Source organism: Apodemus sylvaticus, chromosome 19 (genome assembly GCF_947179515.1).
Source record: "Apodemus sylvaticus chromosome 19, mApoSyl1.1, whole genome shotgun sequence".
In the NCBI taxonomy this organism is placed as follows: Eukaryota; Metazoa; Chordata; class Mammalia; order Rodentia; family Muridae; genus Apodemus; species Apodemus sylvaticus.
Window position 1 is genome coordinate 3,986,142 of NC_067490.1, and position 21,212 is coordinate 4,007,353.

At 55.4% G+C, this 21,212-nt stretch overlaps 5 protein-coding genes across 5 annotated transcripts in view; 3 read left to right on the plus strand and 2 right to left on the minus strand.

The window, feature by feature from the left end:
- Nucleotides 1–4,502, minus strand: part of Vps52 (VPS52 subunit of GARP complex) — an 11,221-nt gene extending 6,719 nt beyond the window's left edge. The window contains exons 1-7 of the mRNA XM_052163691.1: nt 4,166–4,502; nt 3,343–3,427; nt 1,733–1,785; nt 1,512–1,587; nt 1,232–1,299; nt 829–1,004; nt 176–326 (exon numbers count right to left, since the gene is read on the minus strand). Coding sequence (XP_052019651.1) covers nt 176–326; nt 829–1,004; nt 1,232–1,299; nt 1,512–1,587; nt 1,733–1,785; nt 3,343–3,427; nt 4,166–4,255 — 699 coding nt within the window. The 5' untranslated portion in view covers nt 4,256–4,502. The remainder of the gene's footprint in view (nt 1–175; nt 327–828; nt 1,005–1,231; nt 1,300–1,511; nt 1,588–1,732; nt 1,786–3,342; nt 3,428–4,165) is intronic.
- A 115-nt stretch (nt 4,503–4,617) lies between these two features.
- On the plus strand, nt 4,618–8,224 carry Rps18 (ribosomal protein S18). The gene is made up of 5 exons (XM_052163769.1): nt 4,618–4,716; nt 5,162–5,260; nt 7,656–7,844; nt 7,931–8,022; nt 8,106–8,224. Exons 1-5 carry the CDS (start codon nt 4,714–4,716, stop codon nt 8,179–8,181), a joined length of 459 nt encoding a protein of 152 aa, XP_052019729.1. The 5' UTR covers nt 4,618–4,713; the 3' UTR covers nt 8,182–8,224.
- A 336-nt stretch (nt 8,225–8,560) lies between these two features.
- On the plus strand, nt 8,561–10,344 carry B3galt4 (beta-1,3-galactosyltransferase 4). The gene is made up of 2 exons (XM_052163761.1): nt 8,561–8,682; nt 9,020–10,344. Exons 1-2 carry the CDS (start codon nt 8,669–8,671, stop codon nt 10,149–10,151), a joined length of 1,146 nt encoding a protein of 381 aa, XP_052019721.1. The 5' UTR covers nt 8,561–8,668; the 3' UTR covers nt 10,152–10,344.
- A 280-nt stretch (nt 10,345–10,624) lies between these two features.
- Nucleotides 10,625–18,818, minus strand: Wdr46 (WD repeat domain 46). The gene is made up of 15 exons (XM_052163699.1): nt 18,674–18,818; nt 18,389–18,595; nt 18,212–18,292; nt 17,968–18,080; nt 17,758–17,845; nt 17,616–17,677; nt 15,740–15,844; nt 15,477–15,627; nt 15,252–15,387; nt 14,816–14,915; nt 11,718–12,031; nt 11,488–11,582; nt 11,295–11,390; nt 11,060–11,173; nt 10,625–10,946 (listed from the first exon to the last, which is right to left on the minus strand). The coding sequence occupies exons 1-15, from the start codon at nt 18,740–18,742 to the stop codon at nt 10,839–10,841; spliced, it is 1,839 nt and encodes a 612-aa protein (XP_052019659.1). The 5' UTR covers nt 18,743–18,818; the 3' UTR covers nt 10,625–10,838.
- A 332-nt stretch (nt 18,819–19,150) lies between these two features.
- Nucleotides 19,151–20,671, plus strand: Pfdn6 (prefoldin subunit 6). The gene is made up of 4 exons (XM_052163770.1): nt 19,151–19,459; nt 19,678–19,748; nt 19,827–19,951; nt 20,474–20,671. Exons 1-4 carry the CDS (start codon nt 19,396–19,398, stop codon nt 20,595–20,597), a joined length of 384 nt encoding a protein of 127 aa, XP_052019730.1. The 5' UTR covers nt 19,151–19,395; the 3' UTR covers nt 20,598–20,671.
- Nucleotides 20,672–21,212: the final 541 nt, after the last annotated feature.

A 21,212-nucleotide genomic window follows, 5' to 3' on the forward strand; every position in this document is an offset into this window, starting at 1 on the left:
TGCGGCACTGGGGATGGAACCTGGGGCTGCGAGCGTGCTAGGAAGGCGCTCCACCAACAGAGCCACATCTCAGCCTCTTTAGGTTTTCAGGGGAGCTGGAGGGACAACACTGCACTCCACAGAGGAAAGCGGTGTGAAGCTCGTGGGAAGCTGACTCTAAGCCAACACTCCCCACCTTGACACGGAGCCGGTCGAGCACCCCCCTGACGTCAGCACAGGCCGCGGTGCCTCTGGCCTCCTGCTCTCTGACTGCGGCCGCCTTGGCGTCCAGCTCCTGTAGCTGTTCCAGGAACCTGGGCTCTGTCACTGGAGCTTCCAGAATGGCTCTGGGGAGCACAGGAGGGTGGGCATGGTTACGGGGTGGGGGTGTGGCTCAACAGCCCCCCTCACACCTTACGGGTCATTTCAGCCTTTCTCTGTGGTCTCATGCCTCTATGATATGTGTACGAAATTTTCATCTCCTGAGCCACACCTCCTCACGTGGCCTTGGGGCACTCCTAACCTAGGAGGTTTGTTTGTTTGGTTTTTATTGGTTATTCTATTTATTTACATTTCAAATGTTATCCCCCTTCCCAGTTAAACCCCCCATCCCCTCCTTTTTTTTTTTTTTTAAACAAGACCTCATTCTATAGCCCAGGCTGGTCTACTTGCAGCAATCCTCCTGTCTCAGCCTCCCAAGCATGTGATTACAGGCATGAGCCAGCTGGTACACCTGGTTTGTCTAGATGGTACCTAACAACCCCAGCCTGGAGACCTATGTTGTAAACTGTGTAGCCAATGCAGCCCAACCGCCTGCTCTGGACACTGCCCTTCGAACCAGTGACTCACGTGACCAGAGCAGAGGGCACTACCAGCCCATCGACGAGTTCCCCAAGTCTTCCCCGGACTGCCTGTCGGTTACGGAGCCGGATGTTCATGGCCCCTGACTGCTCCTGCAGCGTGCGGATCTCAGAGCTGATGGAGCTGAGGTCGCTCTGAAAAGCTCCCAGCATCTGCTCCATGCGCTGTGGGGAGGCAGAGAAACATTATGGGCATGACTCACCGTTGTCAGGGACCGGGGACAAGCGTGCCTCCCAAGTCTCTGAGTGAATACCCCAGTACCCAGCAACCCAGGAGGGTGGGAGATCTTCACTTGTCCAAGGGCGACCAAAAAAAAAAAAAAAAAAAAAAAGAAAGAGCATAGCAGAAGGTAATTAGTTCGGATTTGCCGCAACAGGTGAGGGCCTCCAACCTCCAGGACGGCGTCACAGGCTGTGATCTGATTGTGCAGAGAGGCTATGTTCTCACTCTCTTGGATATCTGACCCACAGAAGTCAAGGGTTTCACACTGAGCAGAGCTGCAGATCTGCAGGACCTGCCCCCAGGTTCTCCCCAAAGTGACAGAAACCTGAGAGAGGCGCCATCCCTGTGGGGGCTACCTGCACTACACACACACACACACACACACACACACTCACACACACACAAACTCCATGGTAATAACACCCGTCGCTCCCTGTGCTGGAGGATACAGTCCCGGATGGATTTCTGCTCAATCTGCTGCAGCTCCAGCTCCACCTGCTTTGAGTAGTGTCGAAGATCCACACCCTGGGGAGATGACAAAGTCGGAAGAAGCCACAGCGAGAAAGGACACCAGAACAGACTCGGTGACTGGCTAGAGGGGAGCCACCGAGGTGAGGGGACCCCAGGAGGAAGGGAAGGTGAGGGAGATTGGCGCCATGGGGAGCCTCACCGTTTTGAGAGCTTCCTTCACTAACTCGTCCTCCAGATTTGCCTGGATGTGAACTGGAAACAAGTTTATATTTAGGGTCCCCTGCCACACCTCCCTCTGCCCGTACTGGGCAACCGCACACCACAGCCATCTCCCCTCTCCTCCCAGCACCCCTCCTCTCCAGTTACAGGCAAAGTGACTTTGCACGGTGGGACTGTCTGCTGTTTCAGCTCGTGGTCTAGTCATCCACAGATCAAAAATATTAAATGGGAATTTTAAATATTAAGTGTGACTTGTAAGATCTAAAATGTGTGGCGTTCTGAGAAGCTCAGAACCTTGCCCGGCCTTGGATATAAAACATCTTTGCTCCGTTAACCTATGGTGTGTGCTGAGTCTGCTCTCAATCACTCCGTCTTAGCGGTCTGCTCATTTATGTTCAAACGGACTTTGTTTTTACTTAATAAGTAGCCCAGAGCCGGGCAGTGGTGGTGCACGCCTTTAATCCCAGCACTTGGTAAGCAAAGGCAGGTGGATTTCTGAATATGAGGCCAGCCTGGTCTACAGAGTGAGTTCCAGGACAGTCAGGGCTACACAGAGAAACCCTGTCTCAAAAAAAACCATTAAAAAAAAATAGGTAAGTAGCCCCAAAGAGCAAAAAGTGATACAGCAACTTCATTATCGTGCATTGCTATATCTATTCAACTGTTCACTACTTCTTAAGCCTACATTAGAAGTTAAACCTTCGCAACTCATAGATTAAACTGTATACATTAAAAAAAATTGGGTATTTTGATCCCCCTTCTAAGAAGGACCAAAGTATCCACACTTTGTTCTTCCTTCTTCTGGAGCTTCCTGTGATCTGTGATTGTATCTTGGGTATTCCGAGCTTCTGGACTAATATCCACTTATCAGAGAGTGCATACCATGTGTGTTCTTTTATGACTGGGTTACCTCACTCAGGATATTTTCTAGCTCCATCCATTTGCCTAAGAATTTCATGAATTCATTGTTTTTAATAGCTCAGTAGTATTCCATTGTGTAAATGTGACACATTTTCTATATCCATTCCTCTGTTGAGCGACATTTGGGTTCTTTCCAGCTTCTGGCTATTATAAATAAGGCTGCTATGAACATAGTGGAGCTTGTGTGCATAAGGTCCCTAATGGAGGAGCTAGAGAAAGGACCCAAGGGGCTGAAGTGGTTTGCAGCCCCATAGGAGGAACAATAATATGTACCAACCAGTACCCCCAGAGCTCCCAAGGACTAAACCACCAACCAAAGAGTACACATGGAGGGACCCATGGCTCCAGCTACATATGTAGCAGAAGATTGCCTTTTCAGACATCAATGATAGGAGAGGCCATTGGTCATGTGAAGGATCGATGCCACAGTGTAGGGGAATGCCAGGTCAGGAAAGTGGGGGGGGGGGTTGTAAGCAGGGGGAGGAGGGATGCGATGGGGGTTTTCAGAGGGGTAATGAGGTAAGAGGATAACATTTGAAATGTAAATAAAGTAAATATCTAATAAATAATAATAATAATAAAACATAGAGGATCATCTACTGGGGTCATGTAATATATTCCTTAAGAATAAAGGGGTCGACTTTGCCCCCACCTCATGTCACTACTTACCATCCACTTCATCCAAGATGAATTCATCAGAGGTGATATCCAACTCCCCAAGTTGTAGGGGCTCTTGGAGTCCAGAACCACCCCCCTGAAGAGGGACAGGTTAATGAATGTGGGATACAAAAAGAGACTTTGGAAACAAAATACAACCGAATATCCCTAATCCTGCAAGTGAGGTGAGGGGTGCTTTGTGTGTGTGTGTGGGGGGAGGCCATAGTAAGTGGGTCAAAGATTCTGATGCGCTCAAATCTACATTTTTGGGCTACTGAGGATATCAGGCAATTCGTGGAGCTGCTGGCGTTGTTCAAATGAGAAAAAAAACTAGGATTAATCAAACTTGCCTTTGAATTTAGGAACTCAATCTCCTGCTATCCCAGATGATCTGCCTGAGGGAGGCCCAGAGGCTAAAACTGTCAGTCTACCCAGTGTTTTCCCCATGTGTCAGGTGCGCCCTTAAAGTACTCATGCGGCCAACCCTAACCACACCTATAAGGTGTGACCTAATAACGTCCCCACTTCATAGGTGCGGTGGAAGCATTGGCACCGAAAACACAGCGTCGCTTTCAAGTAGAGGGGCTGGAAGTGGGACCCCGGCAATCCGGTTCCAGAGGCCACGTTCTTAATCTTTCACGCTGTGTTTTCATTTATACTAAAAACATGAACAGGAAGCTGACACTGTCTCGGGACCTGAGTCTCTACGAAGGCTTGGTCACCATCGCCCGTGGTAGGACGGCTCCGAGCCTTGTGTCCGAACCCAGCCTACACCTTCCTGAGGAGAGGGACGACCTGACGACACTCCGGAGGACACACAGCCCCGTGCTCTCACCAGCGGGCCCTCCTCCTCCTCCACATCTGAGGCTCCAGCCCGCAACACCAGCTCCCGGGCAGCGGCCGCCATGGTCGCTGCGGCGGCCATTCCCCCGCAGCCTCACTTCCGGCAGCTGTCAGGCTCAGAGTCCGTTTCGGGAAGCAAAGCCGCAAGTACTGGAATATCTTCTATGGAGCAAAAAATGTTCACAGATATTTGAACTAACGTGATTGGTTCTAGTCTTCCCTGTTAGGCGTTAATCACTTCGGTCAAGTGCAAATGGGAAGGCGAACGTCTCGATCACAACCCTGCTCCGGAACCTTCGCTCCTCGCCTACACAAGAACAGTACGACGCCAAAGAAGACCGAACCGGAAGTTATAGCTCCCGGCCCATCCAAGTCTCAATACAACTCCTCCCTTAGTGAGAGGCGGGTAGAGGAGCAGTTTCCGGAAGCGGTTCTCAGGGAAAGCCCCGCCTCTTCCTCCAGGAAGGTATATAAAACCCATACATCACTTCCGCTCTCTCTTCCACAGGAGGCCTCCACGCCGCCGTCTCTGCCGCCGCCATGGTAAGAGCGGAATCCGCGCCGAGATCCGGCGACATCGGAGCCGGGGCAGGGAGAGTTTACCGTCAGGGCGCAGGGGATGCCCTGTGCTGCGGGCCTGCAGCCTTCTGTGAAGCGATGGAGCGCGACCCCGGGAGGGGACGACCTAATGAGACGTGAAATTCCGGGGAGCAGGGTCCCGCGGAAGGGTCAGTCCCCGGACACAGCAGAGCTGGCCGCAGCGTGGCTGTGCGTGGGGTCGTCCCGCCTGCCGTCGGGGGGCTTGGGGCCGCGGCCCACGTTCACCCTGGTGTCAGAGGTTGCGTTTTCCCGCGCTCGAGCGCGTTGGTGAGCACGGGTGCCCTCGGCGTCGAGCAGGAACTTAGAGGCGGTGCTCACGGCCCCCGACCTCCACGGCGGCCTTCCGGTTCGGTGGTTGCCTGTCTTGATAATCGCCCGTGTTTTTCAGTCTCTAGTGATCCCCGAGAAGTTCCAGCACATTTTGCGAGTACTCAACACCAACATCGATGGGCGGCGGAAAATAGCCTTCGCCATCACTGCCATTAAGGTAAAAGTGTTGGGGGGCGGGGAGTGGCAGCTCAGCTCACCTGACACTGCAATAAAAGCCTGAGGACGACCTAAGGCTAAACCACCACGTGGCTCCCGGGGAGCGAGGCGTGGGTTCGGGCCTGCCCCGCGTTGCAAAGGCTTCCCGAGGCCTTCGGGTGATGAGAGCGCTCCCGAGTGTTCTGTGCGGCCAGCACGCCCTGGGTGCGGTTCCTGTGAGCTTCATCATCGGAGTTGGGGAGGCTGCAGGGCGGGTGGTCTGCAGTAGGCAGATGCCCCCCCGGAGGCAGCGCCGTTGACACTGAGCGGGGACGTTCCTTTGTGGGCCCAAGAGCGAGGACTAGACCTGTCGGCGGTGGGCTCTGCCGTGATGTCAGGGTGTGACCGCTGAGGGCTGAGAGGTCCAAGAAAAGCTGCGGCTGTTAGAGGAGACGACAGAGGAGGCCTGGGTAGCTGAGGGCGTGTCAGACAGCTGGAGTACATTTTTTGTTTGTTTTTGTTTTTTTCGAGACAGGGTTTCTCTGTGTAGCCGTGGCTGTCCTGGAACTCACTCTGTAGACCAGGCTGGCCTCAAACTCAGAAATCCGCCTGCCTCTGCGTCCCAAGTGCTGGGATTACAGGCGTGCGCCGCCACCGCCTGTAATTTTTTTAACCTTAAGTTCTGCCATGTTCTTATTTTTTCTTTTTCAATTCTCCACTTTGAAAAACAGTAGTGGAGGGGAGGGCACCTGGTATGGTGGACAGAACCCAGTCAGTGTCTAGGAGGTTGAAAGGCCCGGGGCGACGCTTGTTCCCTGTGACCTGCCTTTTTTAAACGGACACCTTGGGAGACGATTGCAGTTCACGTAGAATCCAGACAAGTCGGTTGGCCTGTGCGGCATCCGTGGAGCCTGGTACCAGGGTTCTGTTGCTCCTGTGGGGAGGGTGACGATCTATAGTTAGAGGTAAAGCTTGTGGTGGCAATGGAGCACCTTTAATCCCAGCCTTCCCGGGGGCAGAGGTCTATAAAGTTCCAGAGCAGCCAGGTCTACACAGGGGAAGAAAAAAAACCTGCCTCAAAAAACAAAGGTAAAATCTGGTTGGGAGTTTGAGGAGAGATTGTGCAGTGAGTGCCTACAGAGGTGATCGGGGTTGGGTGCAAGCTCAAAGAAAGGGTGAAGGCTCTGTGTTCTTGTCTACTGCTTCTCACTTAAGGTGAGAATTTGAATATTTGGAGGAAATAGGAAGGGGTTGGACAGACCCCAAAGGCATTCTAGTAGGTCAGAATCCCAGTCACTCCGAATTGCTTTAAATATTGAACGTTGGTTATTGAGTGGGTGTTTGTCAAAAGTCAAAGCACAGTGTTACACTTTGTAGCCAAGGTGGCCTTGAACCCTCAAGCTCTGTCCCTTGCCCCTACACCATATGCCTTTAGTATTCACAGCTTTGACAGCAAAACAGTCTCTGGCGAGAAGTAGAAAATTACCTGGAGGCGGGGGTTGTGCAGGTGCTTACCTGCGGGTCAGAATGCAAATACTGTGCCTATGGCAAACAAAGGGGTGGCTTAGATCTGTTATGAACTCTTGGTATTGAGCCCAGGGGCTGGATGGTCCAGAGGCTGGGCACTGAGGGAAACATCCTGGTTTTGTGGAGGTGGCTTTGTGACACATGTCCAGTGTGTCCTGAACAGTGTCCCCTTCTGGTTAGCAGGCTGCCTATGTCCCTGGAAGGTGATCTAGAAGATTGCTGGATTTGGGACTCCTTGGGTGGGGTTGGTACAGGCTCTCAGGGGGGCTATAGCAGTCCTGCCTCCTGGGTGCTGGGATAACAGGTGAACCCCACCCAGCCTATCTGCTTTTTTTGAGTAATGGGTTGATAAGAGGTGGGTGGAGGTGTGAGGGGCTGCGGATGTGGATCTCAGTGGTTGCGAGCTGGCTGCTCTTCCAGAGGATCCGGGTTCAATAACCAACGCTTAACATTCCAGTTCCAGAGCATCAGCACGTGGCACACAGACAGACATTGCAGGCAAACTAATAAAACACAAATGGGGCGTAGGTGGGGCTGGAGAGAGAACTCTGCTTTAAAGCAGCTGGCTGCTTCCCGAGGTTAAATTCCCAGTGACCACATGGTGGCCCACAACCATCTGTAATGGATCCGACGCCTTTTTGAGGGCTCCTGAAGACAGCGGCAACATACTCAAATAAAATCTTCCCTTTTTTTTGGATTTGTTTTTTCGAGACAGGGTTTCTCTGTGTAGCCCTGGCTGTCCTGGAACTCACTCTGTAGACCAGGCTGGCCTCGAACTCAGAAATCCACTTGCCTCTGCCTCCCAGGATTACAGGTGTGCGCCACCACCGCCCGGCAATGAAATCTTTAAAAACAAAAGTTTAAACCTAATTCCCAAACTTTAACCTTAGGGCGTGGGGCGGAGATATGCTCATGTGGTGTTGAGGAAAGCAGACATTGACCTCACCAAGAGGGCTGGAGAACTCACGGAGGATGAGGTGGAGCGCGTGATCACCATCATGCAGAACCCACGACAGTACAAGATCCCGGACTGGTTCCTGAACAGGCAGAAGGACGTAAAGGACGGGAAGTACAGCCAGGTGTGTTGGGGGCCACGGTGGGCGCGGGCCGTGCAGTAGAACTGCACGCGGGGTGGAGGTAAAGCTGGCACTGTCTCCAAACCCAGGTTCTGGCCAACGGTCTAGACAACAAGCTGCGGGAGGACCTGGAGCGGCTGAAGAAGATTCGGGCCCATAGGGGGCTGCGCCACTTCTGGGGGTAAGTGGGCGGGGTCCCCTGCCCGGCCTGCCCTCCCGTCACCGCCCACTGCTGTGTGACCTGTATCTGTTTTCCTTCTGCAGCCTTCGTGTCCGCGGTCAGCACACCAAGACCACTGGCCGCAGGGGCCGTACTGTGGGTGTGTCCAAGAAGAAATGAGTCTCTGGGCCTTTGCTGTTAATAAATAGTTTATATACCTATGGCCTCCGTCTGTCTCTGTCTTCCATCTTTGGTAGTGCGTGCAACAATGCCACAGTGACCCTGAGCTCTGGTATTGCATCTGGAGGCAGGCGACCTCCAGGACAATCCTTTAGTGTGCTTAAATTTAAATGTCGCCCCCACACCACACCTCCACCCCTATAGGCTCCCTGGAACTCTCTGTAGACCAGGCTGGCCTTGAACTCAGAAATCTGCCTGCCAGGCTCCCAGGGTGTGAGGGGTGTGGTCCTGTCTTCCTTGCCCCTACTGGTGGTCGCCCCTCCCGCTCTGGGGTGTTCCCAAGGAGACCTCTGGTGCGGCCTCATCTGGGCGTGAACCATCACCACTGAGAAAGGTGTGGCAGGCGGGGCTGTCAGCCTCCAGGGGGAGCTTGCGCACGGGTCTCCCGGGTTGGCGAGCAGAGCTGTTTGGAAGTGGGTGAGGTCAGATGCTGCCACCCCGGTGAGTTCTCCGCACCCCGCACCGGCTGCTCTAGGGGTCCTAAGGGGGGAAGGACGGCCGCGTGGTGGCTCACGCGCTGTACGGTGGGGACAGGGAAGGGCTGGGCCCAGTGTGAGAAGTGCAAGCCGCTGTCGGCTTCCGGCCTGAAGTGCATGATGGGAAGTGTGGGGGGAGGGGTGGGATGGAGCGGAGTTCCGCGTGCAGGGGGGGAACAAGGCGGCCCGGGCCGCTGCGGTGCCGCACCGCTCGACTGCACGGGTCGCTGCGTCTCTGCTGCAGCAGCTGCGTGGGGCCGCCCTCCCCGGCTCGCTCCCGGCACTGACTGCTCTGCCCGCAGGTTTCTGCGGCACGCCATGCCCCTCAGCCTCTTCCGGCGCCTCCTCCTGGCCGTCCTCCTGCTGGTGATCGTCTGGACCCTGTTCGGACCTTCGGGGCTGGGGGAGGAGCTGCTGAGCCTGTCCCTGGCGTCCCTGCTGCCCGCCCCAGCCTCGCCGGGACCGCCCCTGGCCCTGCCCCGCCTCTTGATTTCTAACTCCCAGGCCTGTGGTGGCTCGGGACCCCCTCCCTTCCTGCTCATCCTGGTGTCTACGGCCCCGGAGCACCTGAACCAGAGAAACGCCATTCGGGGATCTTGGGGCGCCATCCGCGAGGCCCGCGGTTTCAGGGTGCAGACGCTCTTCCTCCTGGGGGAGCCCGTGGGCCAGCAGCTCGCGGACCTGGCCTCGGAGTCAGCCGCACAGGGCGATATCCTGCAGGCCTCCTTCCAGGATTCCTACCGCAACCTCACCCTCAAGACCCTCAGTGGACTGAACTGGGTGGACAGGTACTGTCGGGTGGCCCGCTACGTCCTCAAGACGGATGACGACGTGTATGTCAACGTCCCAGAGCTGGTGTCAGAGCTGATACACAGAGGGGGCCCTTCAGAGCAATGGCAGACGGGCAAGGAGGCCCAGGAGGAGACAGCAGCTGTCGGTGAAGAGCACAAAGGCCAAGCAGTGCCCCTTCTGTACCTAGGCCGGGTGCACTGGCGGGTGAGCCCCACCCGGACACCAGAGTCCCGGCACCATGTGTCAGAAGAACTGTGGCCCGAAAACTGGGGTCCTTTCCCACCCTACGCCTCGGGCACGGGCTATGTGCTGTCCATCTCTGCTGTGCAGCTGATCCTGAAGGTGGCCAGCCGGGCCCCGCCTCTGCCTCTAGAGGATGTCTTTGTGGGAGTAAGCGCAAGGCGCGGTGGCCTTGCCCCCACACACTGTGTCAAGTTGGCTGGTGCTACCCACTACCCCCTGGACAGGTGCTGCTACGGGAAGTTCCTCCTGACATCCCACCAGGTGGATCCCCGGAAAATGCGGGAAGCCTGGAGGCTGGTGAGCGGACTGAATGGGAAAAGGACTGAGCCCTTTTGCTCCTGGCTCCAGGCGTTTCTGGGCACCTTGAGGTGCCGGTTCATAGCCTGGCTCAGTAGTTGAGAGCCTGGGGACACAAAACAGCACCTCAGGGACCTTTGCCCCAAAGTCGGTACACAGGCAGCAGCTCCCTGTGGTGATCTATTTCCTCAGCACTCTGAAGCTGCTACCAACCGAGGATGGATAGGAGACGTGGGGCCTGGCCTGCCAGCTCCAAAGACCAGGGGGGGATAAAGCAGGGTGGGAGGGGTGTGGGGAAGAGGCGACTCACCAGCAGGGACAACAGGGACAAGGGCACAATAAACGTGTCTCTCTACCTCAAGTGCAGTGTCTTCCCCAGGACCCCAACACACTTAAGGAGCCCAGAGGTTCTAGTACTGCTGCATGCTGGTCTACAACCACTCTGGGGATAAGCTCCCCTCGGGGGCCTGGGCAGTGGTGAGGAGACCGACAGGCACATCTCCAGAAACCTTGCTTAATGCCCACCCGCCCAAGGAGCTGGCACTCGTTCTAGTTGAGACACAAGGCACAGGAGATAATTTCCCTATGATCTTCATGTTTATTTACACTGTGTATGATTGTGTGTGTGCTGCCCTGAATGTGCACTGGTCCATGTGGGCATGGAAAGGTTAAGACAAGGTGTGTGTCTTCTCCTGCCACATCTCTGGGAACTGAACTCAGGTTTGCATCGAGAGCCTTGGCCCACTGAGCGTTCTGGCCCCGTGGTCAACGTGGAGCCTGCGGTCGGGCTCATCGTACAAATCTATCCAGTGCAGAAGGTCGGGCTCCAGGTCCAGGGGGCTTGGCCATCTCTTGCTTTTTCTTCTGCTGCTGCTCAAGGCTCTGCCGGACTTTGTCCTGGAAGGGAGCATAGGGCAGAGTAAGCAGAGGCTGCAGGCCGACTACAGGCCACAGGCCGACTGACTGCAGGCCGACTACAGGCGGCTGGTGGCGGCCCCGAGCGTACACACCCTGTGCTCCTGATCCATGACCTTCCTCTTCCTCTTCACCAGGCTGGCTGTGGAGCTTCGACCCTTCTGCTTTGCCTTGGGTTGGAAGGCGGCCTTCGCATCGGGATCATAGCCCTGACAAGGGACATGAAGGAGGTCAGCCGTCCCAGTGACCTGGCGGCACCTGCGTCCTGTGCCACACTTCTAAATGGGGTGGGGCAGAGGGCGGGCGGCTGCACAGTAGGCAGCTCCATACCAGTCTCTCTATCCGCTCCTTCTTCTGCTGCTCCAGAGTGATCACGTCTACCTCTGCCAGGGCTCGGGGGTCCAAACAAATGAGCTCCGCGGGCACCTGGGAAGGCACAGGGCAGCAGTGTGTGAGGAGCCACGGGGAGGTGACACCCGGAAGGGACGGAAGCCCAGGAGGGCCAAGCTCCGGCACAGCTCACCTTCTCCAGCAGGGCCTTCACCTCCCATTCCTGGCGCTGCTTCCGGCTCCTGTATGGGTTATTCTCCAAGCCATCGAAGTTGGGCTCGGCGGCCCCTGAGGGAGGGAGGGAGGGAGGGAGGGAAGAACGCTGAGCTGAGTGTAGCCCTGCTACTGTGGACAGGCTGGCCTATGGCCTCTCCCCAGCTGTCTCCAGCCCGGGCACACTTGTTCTCACGCGGGGCCACTCACCAGGGACCAGCGTGCTGGTGAAGCCTCCGCTGTGGCCCACCCCCAACACGTCTTCAAAGGGACAGAACTGGAGTCCGTGCACGTGGCCTGAGAGCCGGTGGGTAAGGTAGGGCTGCTCCAGGGAGGGTGGGCTGGCCTTGCCCGGCCCCGCCCATATGTTCACCACATCACCCATTCCCGCAACTAACAGTCCCCGCTGGGAAAAGGCCAGGTGCCCTGCTCCCTGGGGCAAGGTCCGGGAACTCAGGGGCTGAAATGTCCCTCGCAAGTCAAAGATCTTCAGCTGGTGGTCTAGACCAGAGGTGGCCATGTACCTGTGTGGGAGATGGGGCAGTTAACCTCTCGGGCGGCCACAGGAGCCTGTAGCTAAGTCCAAAGTATCTGCCCTGAACACGAAAGAAGTCTAGTCCACTCTCCACACTACATGCTGCACCTCCTACAGCCTACCCCATTGTTAGCTGTTATTCCTTGCTATTTGTTTAGAGACAGTCTCACCATGGAGCGCTGAGCTCTCAGAGATCAGCAAACCTCCCAAAGGCTGAGGTTAAGTGTGTGTCCCACTGTTTCCAAGGCCAGAGGAAACCTGGGCTAGGGAATGGCTGAGACAGGCATCCAATCAGGCCTGTTTCTTCTGGGGTTTTGATGTGGTTGGGGGAGAGGAGACTGGACTTGGGGTCTCACGCCTGCTGGACAGTTCTGCTGCCCTTTACCCCCGTCCAGGCCTATTTGGTCCCTGCTTCCCAATCTCCTGGCACTGCACTGCACTGCTCCCGTCACACGCTAGTCTGTACCAGTGACATTCTACTTCAGAAGGCAGCACGGCGGCACAGTAAAGGTGCCACGTGCTCAGAGAGGCCTTCCCTAGTAAGAGAGCCAAGCGGTGACAGCAGACCAGCTGTGGGCAGCCGTGGACGCAGAAGTCTGTCTCCAGGGTTGGAGGGAATACGGTACAGGAAGGGGCTGTGTGGGTTTCCTGAAATCAGTGCCACAGCATCTCGAGAAGGGGTGTAACAGTGAAGACTGTTTCTCAAGAAAATCTCCCTGGGTTGGCGTGGGAGCACACGCCTGTAATCCCAGCCATGCCGAGGCAGAGGCAGGCCTGCTCTACAGTTCCAGGACAACCAGGGCTACACTCAGAAAAATCAGAGAGACAGAGAGAATCCTCCTAAAAAGAAGCAATGTTAGCAAAGTTAACACAGAGTACACCACATCTAACCAAATCCCCGAGTATACCCCAGCTCTTTTCTTTCGGAGGCTCAGAAGGAGCTGACGTTTCGAGCCCTGCTGGGGGGTGGGGGTAGGGGGATGGGGGGTAGGGGGGAGTGTTACAGGGTCTCCTGCCCTGATCTTGGATCCAGGAAGGGATTAGCCCAGGCCGTGGCCACAGAAGGCTTCTCTGCTCTCCGGAGCCAAGCTGGCAGACAGGGAGAATGGACACAACCAAGTCACTGCTCACAAAGACAACGACAGTAACCAACGTGCTCTCAGCATCTTGAAAGCTTTGGAGAATGGGTAACTTTGGGATCTTCCTTACCCTACCTTGTTTACTGGTTTGTTTCGCTAGAAAAGCCCTGATCAGGCTGGAGAGATGGCTCCGCGGTTAAGAGCTCTTCTGAAGGCCCTGAGTTCAAATCCCAGCAACCACATGGTGGCTCACAACCATCTGTAATGGGATCTGATGTCCTCTGGTGGGGTGTCTGAAACAGTGACAGTGTACTGACATTCATAAAATACTAAAAAAGAAAGAAAGCCCTGCTCATCAGCGAAGGGGAAGTGGTTTGTGGGAAGCTCCTCTGGAGACAGCAGACATGCGTGCAGAGCTGGCGGCACTGTGCCTGTCAGCAGAGGGTGCAGACAGCACAAGGTCCCAGAGGTACAAGGCAGGACTTCAGGGCTTCAGAGCTAGTCACAAGCAAGATCAAGAGTGAAGAAGCCACCAGGGCGGAGTTGGTGGCGCACACCTTTAATCCCAGCATTCAAAGCAGAGGCAGGCAGATTTCTGAGTTCAAGGCCAGCCTGGTCTACAGAGTAAGTTCTAGGACAGCCAGGGCTACATAGAGAGACCCCAGTCTCAGAAAAAAAAAAAAAAAAAAAAAAAAAACGCCAAGAGTGACCCCCACCAACCAGGCCCAGCCTGGAGAGCACTCAGAGAATGCTGGTTTTTAGACTCAGTTTCAGAATGTAGTACAGACTGGTCTTTATCTTTCTTTCACCCCCCTGCCTCAGCCTCCTGGGTGCTGGGGTTAAAGTTGCTGCTCTGGATTTCAATGTTTCTGACTCCTGAAGAACTTGGGAACCACGCGGCTCAAATCATTAGAATAAAGGCACTGTGGCGGAATCTTATAATGCCAGCACTCAGGAGGCTGCTGCAGGAGGCTCCCTGCATGTTCGGGCCAGCTTGAATTACGCTGCCCATACACTCAAACTGTGCGGGCGGGCGGGCGGGCGAGGGTGGAGGTGAGGGTGGGGTTGGAATGTCAACATGTTCACTGGTGCCAGGAGATTTAACGCAGTTAGGTGCAGAACTGAGTCACCTGTAGAAGATCAGCTCACGCACAGCTGGGCGTGCGGTATGGTGGGGTGGGAGTCTGCTGTCCCTGAGGGACGTCTGACATAACTTCCCCAAGACCTAGCTCCTCCCCTCCACCGCTCGCGAGGCCCTCATGGCAGGCCGCGCTCTGGGCTGAGCTGGGGACATGGGCCTGAAACCCTGAATGTGCCCTCATGTGGCTACAGAGTCGAGTTCATGTTGGAGAAACTTCTGTCTAAGGGAACAGGAGAGAAGGTGCTTCGGGGAGGAAGTAACACAGCGACTGACGGGCCCAGCAAAAGGGACAAGACACCACGTCACAGAATGGAGGCACCACCTGGGCACTGCTCCTGGGAACCATTCCACACCCCTGCACACAACGTGCAGCAAGCTAGACCCACACCCTCAGGACAGGGAGGCGCACACAGGCCCTGTAACACGCCCACCCTTTTCACAGCTGGTTGGCTGCCATGTACGGCCACCCTCGACTGGATGCTCCTACAGGTGACTGCAGTCCACCTTTCTGCCCAGCTATGCCCAACACCGTATCCCCAAACACGTGACTTACGTGCCTGTAGAATCCACTGCCACAGCCCGCACCCCACCACGGTGACACAGAATCTTCGCCAGTGGTTCCTTCACAGCTGGACTCCATAAAGACACCGTGCCTGAAAGACAGAGGACACTCTGGGTTCTACTGCAAACCCAGCCCGGGGTTCTTGAGGCTTTAGCCTCAGATTACATGGAGGAAAGACAGGACACAAGGGGAAGACTTCCACAGACCTGGGTGATGGGGTGCAGCTCGGTGGAGCACGATCTCATATGGACAAGGCCCTGGGTTCAGTTCCCAGCCCCAGGAAATGCATTAGTGCGTCAGGAGGGGACCAGTGAAACGGGCTGGCCAGGCACAGAAAGCGGAGGCAGGACAGTTGCTGCAGCCACAGGCCTTAGATGGGTACCAGACCCTGTCTCAAAAAAGAGATGAAGAAGATCCCGGAACTGACCATTACTGTGTCCCAGGTGGATAACGGCGTTGTAGGGGTTCTGCGCCATGACACTGAGCCGCCCAGCCCGCGCGTTCAGAGCCGTCACGACCTTCCCCACCGACACATCCAGGTAGGTCAGAAACCCTGTCTCTGACTGAGAGAGAAAACAAGATGCCCGGCTGTCCTACAGGAGAGAGGTCCTCCCAAGGACCACCACGGGTCCTCTGCCCCACGACCACTCACAGCGGTGGCCAAGAGGAAGTGGAAGGGGAGGAATTCAAGCCGGGTCACTCGGTCACAGCGGCGGATGCAGTGCAGCTCGATGCCCTGGTTGTCATAGATGTAGAGCCAGCGGTTCTGAGCAACGGCGAGCAGAGCCTCGGAATGGAGAAAGCTGGGTAGAAAGGGGGGGAGGGGGTTCATGGGAGGCACGAGCACTGTACGCGTCCAGTTTGGACGGGCTGGCCCACTGCCATCGACCGACCGCCAGCAGAGGAGGCACTGACTGGATGTCCCGCACTGCTTCCATGACGTTGACCTCACACATGAGCTTCTTTGTCACCCAGTCCAGGGCAGCCACGTGGCCCCGACGCCCTCCTAAAGCCAGGTGTCTGTTGGCGGCAAAGGCAGAGTGTTAATTCTCTCTTTTTTTTTTTGAAGATACTTTATTAAGATAAATAACTTTCCATTACATTTATCTATAAATCCATCACCGGCGAAAGGAAAATAATTACAAATCTGAATCTTTGGGACATTTTTGCCTCCATAGTTTTCTAAGTCTGAGTTGACATGTTTGCTCTCTTTAAATTACTACAGTTTAGGTCCACTTGATGATTGTACAGTACAAGATACGTCAGCCTTATAGACTTTAAATTACTGCAGTTTAGATACACTTGATGATTGTATAGTACCAGAAACATCAGCCTTAGAGATTAAATTACTGCAGTTTAGGTGCACTTGATGATTGTATAGTACCAGAAACGTCAGCCTTAGAGATGCCAAGTCTCCATATTACTCAGAAAAGCCGCGGCAATCGTTTCAAGTTTATCTCTGGACTTTTTAGGCCACTCTAACTGGGAGGTGGGGGAGAAAAACAGCACCTCATACCAGGTTCAATGGACAAACAGGGTGTTAATTCTACACTGGAACAATGCAGCTGGACCCAGCCCAGTCCCAGACAGACGGGAGGAAGACACTGCTGTGGAACTGAAGAAGGCACAGGTCGTGTCCTGAGGAGACACAGCCAAATCACAGAAGGGGCTAGGGGGATAACTCAGTCAGTAAAGTGCTTGCCACAAAAGCATAACGGCCTGAGCCTGGATCCCGGTTGCACATGTAATCACGGTGCCAGAGAGGCCAAGACAGGCAGATCTTGCTGGACACCGGTTCCATGAGGAACCTGCTCAAAAATAAGGCAGATGGACTGAAGAGATGGCTTAGTGGTGAAGAACTCTTGCTGCTCTCGTGAGAACACTGGGTTCAGTTCCCAGCACCCACGTCACTCACAACCAAATCATTCCTAACACCAATTCCTAGGGATCCAATGCCCTCGCCTGACTTACATGATACCAGGCACACACAGTGATGTTCAGACATACATGCAGGCAAAACACTTATACACATGAAATAATAAATAAAAACTTAGATTCTGCAAGAAGGCCCGGTGGCTGAAAAGTATTTTCTGTACAAGCATGGTGCCCTGAGTTTGAAACCCTGAACCCACAGGAAGGCAGATGGAGAAAATGCCTCTGTGAGCCGCCCCCACGTGCCGGGTCACGGGCATGCACAAGCACACTTGTACACGCCAACAGTAATAAGCAGTAAGAAAATGGAAAGCAGTATGTGAAGATTGCCAGGCTGACCTCTGGTGATCACGCACATACACATCCATGTGCGGCACACCATCTCACAGGCATGCACACACAGGCACACTGGAAAAAGTCACTGGAAGCTGAGGAGTTGAGGGTGGGTGTACCTCAATAGTCAAGCCTGCTCTTTTCGTGCACACACAAGGTCATGGGTTTCATATCCAGAACCACCAAAAGGAGCGCGGCTTCCTCCAGCTCTTGCTGTGAGGATCCCCCACCACGATAGGCTACGCCACCCCCCCAGAACTATAAGCCAAAGTTAACCTAACTTCTTCCCTTAGAAAGGGGGCGGGGCAGTATGTGAGAGGGGCAGGGCAGAGAGACAGGCGAGCTAGGACTGCGTGTAAGTGTGTCTAGCACATGCCTACAACCCCAGCCCAAAAGGGAAGGAAGGCAGGATGACTGCAGGGGGATTGCTGGCTTCCAGGTTAAGGTGTGCACATGTGCATGCACACAGATAATTAATTGAGTCTTTTTTCAGAGAGAGAATAGAACCTCCGGAACTCAACCTTACCTCCCTGTTCGAGAGTAGTTCAGTCTGTAAGGTCCAAACTGCCTCAGATTCAGGTCAAAGTGCTAGGAAGGGTCAGAAGTATTGGTGAAAGGTGGAACTAGCCCCACCCAGACTCCTGGGCCCCTCTTCCCCTCGGGCCCACCTTGGCAGCGCTCGCGATGTCCACAGCCTCCACGATGTCTGTCTGCAGGATTTTTGCTGTGTCTTCCCCATCTTCTCCTACCAGAAACCTGAAAGGCAGTTAGGATGATGACGACGACGGTGGCGCTCCCCACCATGAAGTGGGCATACAAACATAAGAACGCAGAAAGACAGGCCAGGCCAGGGGAAGCCCAGGTCGGGGTCCACTCACCCAGGTTCCTCGGCCAGCAGCAGCTCAGCGCGGGCGGCTCTGACGCTCGCCTCTTCCTCCTGCGCTTCGGCCCTCTCGAGTTTGCTTTGGGTTTTAGGCTTCGAATGTGGGAGCTACGGCATGGATTGACAGGGTTGGAAGAACCGAAGGGCATATGTGGGGTCCCAGGAAAGCCACTGGAGAAGCCGCCGCCACCACCTCATCCAAACCCTCGGCCTCCGATCCCTCACAGCCCGCGGGTCACCTTTTTGGACTTGTCGATACGACAGAACTTCTGGGCCACCTCCAGGGGGGCGGGGACGGGTCCTGGGAACGGGTCCTGAGCCTGGCGAGGACAGGGAGGCAAGAGGCAGGTTCTGATGGACCCGGCTCTCTCCTTCTCAGGGGGAGATCTGCACCGCCGCCTGAACCCCGGGCTCACCCCAGACAGGGTCGTCTGCGGCTTCTTCCGGTCCGCGGCGTTCTTTGGGATCGGGGGTTTCTTGGAGAACCGGGACTTCTGGGCGATGTGCGCGCTCTTGGACTTCGGGGGTCGCGGCTCCCCAGTCCTCGCCTTCTTCCGAGGCGGCCCCGGGGAGGCGCCGGCGGCGGACGGGGTGGTCTCCTCCTCCCAGTAGCGCCGCGGTTTCTAAGGGGCAGAGGAGAAGCCTTCGCACGCGCAGCCCGAGCCCGGGCCCGGGGCGCGGACGCCTCCCACCAAAGCTACCTTCCTCTGGGCCGGAGGCTTGTCTTTCTTGGGCGGGACACCCCTACCCGGCTTGGGGGCTGTCTCCATCTCGACGACCAAACAACGATCCACGTGCGACACTCTCTTCCGCGGTAACACGGCCTTCTAAGACACTTCCGGAAGTCCCCACCCACCCGGCCTTCATCCAATCATCGCTGTACGGGCGTCTGAAGCCTCTGGCGTCATGTTGAGTGAGGGCACGCCTCTGCGAGCTGGGTATGTACGCCCGAGGAGCAGTTTATAACAAAATAAAGATTTTAAAAAGAATCTCTGGGCCCCGAATGTTGGGAACGATGCGCTTAAATCTTCCATATTAACTTTTCTGTGTTGCCCACAACGTCTCGAACAGAGTCTTTTAAGTAAAACGAGTCTCACACAAGTCAGAACTACATGTTCCGGCATGTGTCGGAATGTAACTTCCGGCGCCGTCATTTTCTCCCCCGGCATGCCTTGTTTACTTCCGGGTGTATTAATACAGAGGGTAGAGCGTGGGAAGGTTGGGTTTGCCTTGGAGGATTTGGAGTCTCTTCTTTCGCTCCCCATTGCCTGGGGAGTGGCTGTTCTGGAGGAAGAGAGGCTGCGGCGCCTCGGAGAGCTGCCGGCGGGAAGTGCTGTCCTTCTGCAGGGCGGGGAAGGGGAGGGGAGGTGCCTTCCAGAGCTTGCGGCCCAGCGACCCCCGCCAGGAGGCTTTCTCCTTCGCCATGGCCGAGCTGATCCAAAAGAAGCTGCAGGGCGAGGTAGAGAAATATCAACAGCTGCAGAAGGGTAAGAGCGGAGGCGGTGAGGGCGTCCGCTCTCTAGTGTGATGGGGCGTCGTGCCCCGGGGGGATCTTGTGTGCCGCGAACTGCCCGCCCCTCGCCTCGGTATCCCCGCTTTCCTCCTCGGTATCCCCGCTTTCCTCCTCGCAACCAGTCGCCCCAGAATTGTGCGGCTCTGGGCCCACTTGATGTTTATAATCGTGTTTTTCCTCTCACCACCCCAGACTTGAGTAAATCCATGTCAGGGAGGCAGAAGCTTGAAGCACAGCTAACGGAAAATAATATCGTGAAGGAGGTGAGGATGGGACGCTGGGGGCGAGGCGGGACCTTCCTGGGCACGGTTATCTCATACCCCGCCGCATTCCCTCCTCAGGAACTGGCCTTGCTGGATGGTTCCAACGTCGTCTTTAAGCTTCTGGGACCGGTGCTTGTCAGACAGGAACTGGGAGAGGCTCGGGCCACGGTGGGGAAGAGGCTAGACTACATCACGGCGGAAATGTAAGTCCTGCAGATGGCATTTTCAACGAAGAAGTGTGGAGCCCGAGCTAGATAGATCTCCGCAGCAGCGCCCACTTAACCCATTTCCATAAAGTCCTGGCTGCCCTGGAACTCCTCTCTCTGTAGACCGGGCTGGCCTGTCACAGATGCACCACCTGCTGCTGCCTCCCAAGGGATGGGATCAAAGGCGTGGGCCACCATCCCTGGCCTTTCTTTTTGTGTTACGTTTGGTGGGGGCACCTGGGCCGTGGCCCACATTAGTCAAGTCCACAAGCCTGTGGGAATGTTCTCCGTCCTACTGTGGGGTTCTGTAGCTTGAATTCGGGTGCCAGCCTTGGAGGAAGGCAGCCCTACCCAACTGATCATCTCACCAGCCTTTTCTTCCTTCCCCTTAATGCCGTCCCTGCTTTCTGTCCCACAAACCTCAAATTTTCCACCAGTCTCCCTCTGTCCCGTAACGTTGAGCCCTGGCTGATTTATTTCTCCTTTCCGCTTGCCCCCCCCCCCCCTTTCCCTCCTCAGTAAGCGCTACGAATCGCAGCTTCGGGACCTTGAGCGGCAGTCAGAGCAACAGAGGGAAACCCTAGCCCAGCTGCAGCAGGAGTTCCAGCGGGCCCAGGCAGCAAAGGCTCCTGGAAAAGCCTGACCCCGTGGGAGGGGGAGGGGAGGGAGGGATGAGGCTAACCCTGAGCCAATAAAATGTAAACGGAACCAAGCCTACTTTCTAGCCAGTCTTTCTTCACTGTCCTTCCATTCCCCTACACTTTATACCTCTGAGATGCATGGTCTCGTGACTGAAATCTCTCTGCCGCTGGACTCTGGTGTTTTGATTTCCTGTGGCTGAGAATTGAGCTCAGGGTGTTGCCTGTGAGCCTTCAGTCTTGAAACTTTAGTCTGAAATGTCTCAAGCTATGCCTTGTCGGTACATACAACCCTTAGCTTCTCTTATGTTGGTGGGTGTAACCCGGAGACACCAGAGTAGACGCTGTCTCCAGAGCAGCATGTCGTTGCCCTAGAACTCAGTTCTCTGGCCTGAGAGCCCAGGAAATGATGCGGTCACTCACGGGGAGCACTTGTCCTTGAGCAGCCCTAGACTGTTACCTGGTTTTCCCCTCTGTCTTCTTAGGATTGGTTTGAATGTAACTTTTTTTTTCTCTGTGTAGCCCTGGCTGTCCTGGAACTCAGGCTGTGTAGACCAGGCTGGCCTCAAACTCAGAAATCTGCCTGCCTCTGCCTCCCAAGTGCTGGGATTAAAGGCCTG

Excerpts from the sequence above, each read along its gene's own strand:
- Rps18 (XM_052163769.1), top strand. Across the intron at positions 5,261-7,655 it reads TCGCCATCACTGCCATTAAG|GGCGTGGGGCGGAGATATGC; the intron begins GTAAAAGTGTTG and ends CTTTAACCTTAG. Across the intron at positions 7,845-7,930 it reads AGGACGGGAAGTACAGCCAG|GTTCTGGCCAACGGTCTAGA; the intron begins GTGTGTTGGGGG and ends CTCCAAACCCAG.
- Wdr46 (XM_052163699.1), bottom strand. The coding sequence starts at position 18,742 with ATGGAGACAGCCCCCAAGCCGGGTAGGGGTGTCCCGCCCAAGAAAGAC. Across the intron at positions 14,916-15,251 it reads CCACCTGGGACACAGTAATG|GCACGGTGTCTTTATGGAGT; the intron begins GTCAGTTCCGGG and ends TCTGTCTTTCAG. Across the intron at positions 11,391-11,487 it reads TGAAGGCCCTGCTGGAGAAG|GTGCCCGCGGAGCTCATTTG; the intron begins GTGAGCTGTGCC and ends GTGCCTTCCCAG.
- Pfdn6 (XM_052163770.1), top strand. The coding sequence starts at position 19,396 with ATGGCCGAGCTGATCCAAAAGAAGCTGCAGGGCGAGGTAGAGAAATAT. Across the intron at positions 19,460-19,677 it reads ATATCAACAGCTGCAGAAGG|ACTTGAGTAAATCCATGTCA; the intron begins GTAAGAGCGGAG and ends TCACCACCCCAG. Across the intron at positions 19,749-19,826 it reads AAAATAATATCGTGAAGGAG|GAACTGGCCTTGCTGGATGG; the intron begins GTGAGGATGGGA and ends TTCCCTCCTCAG.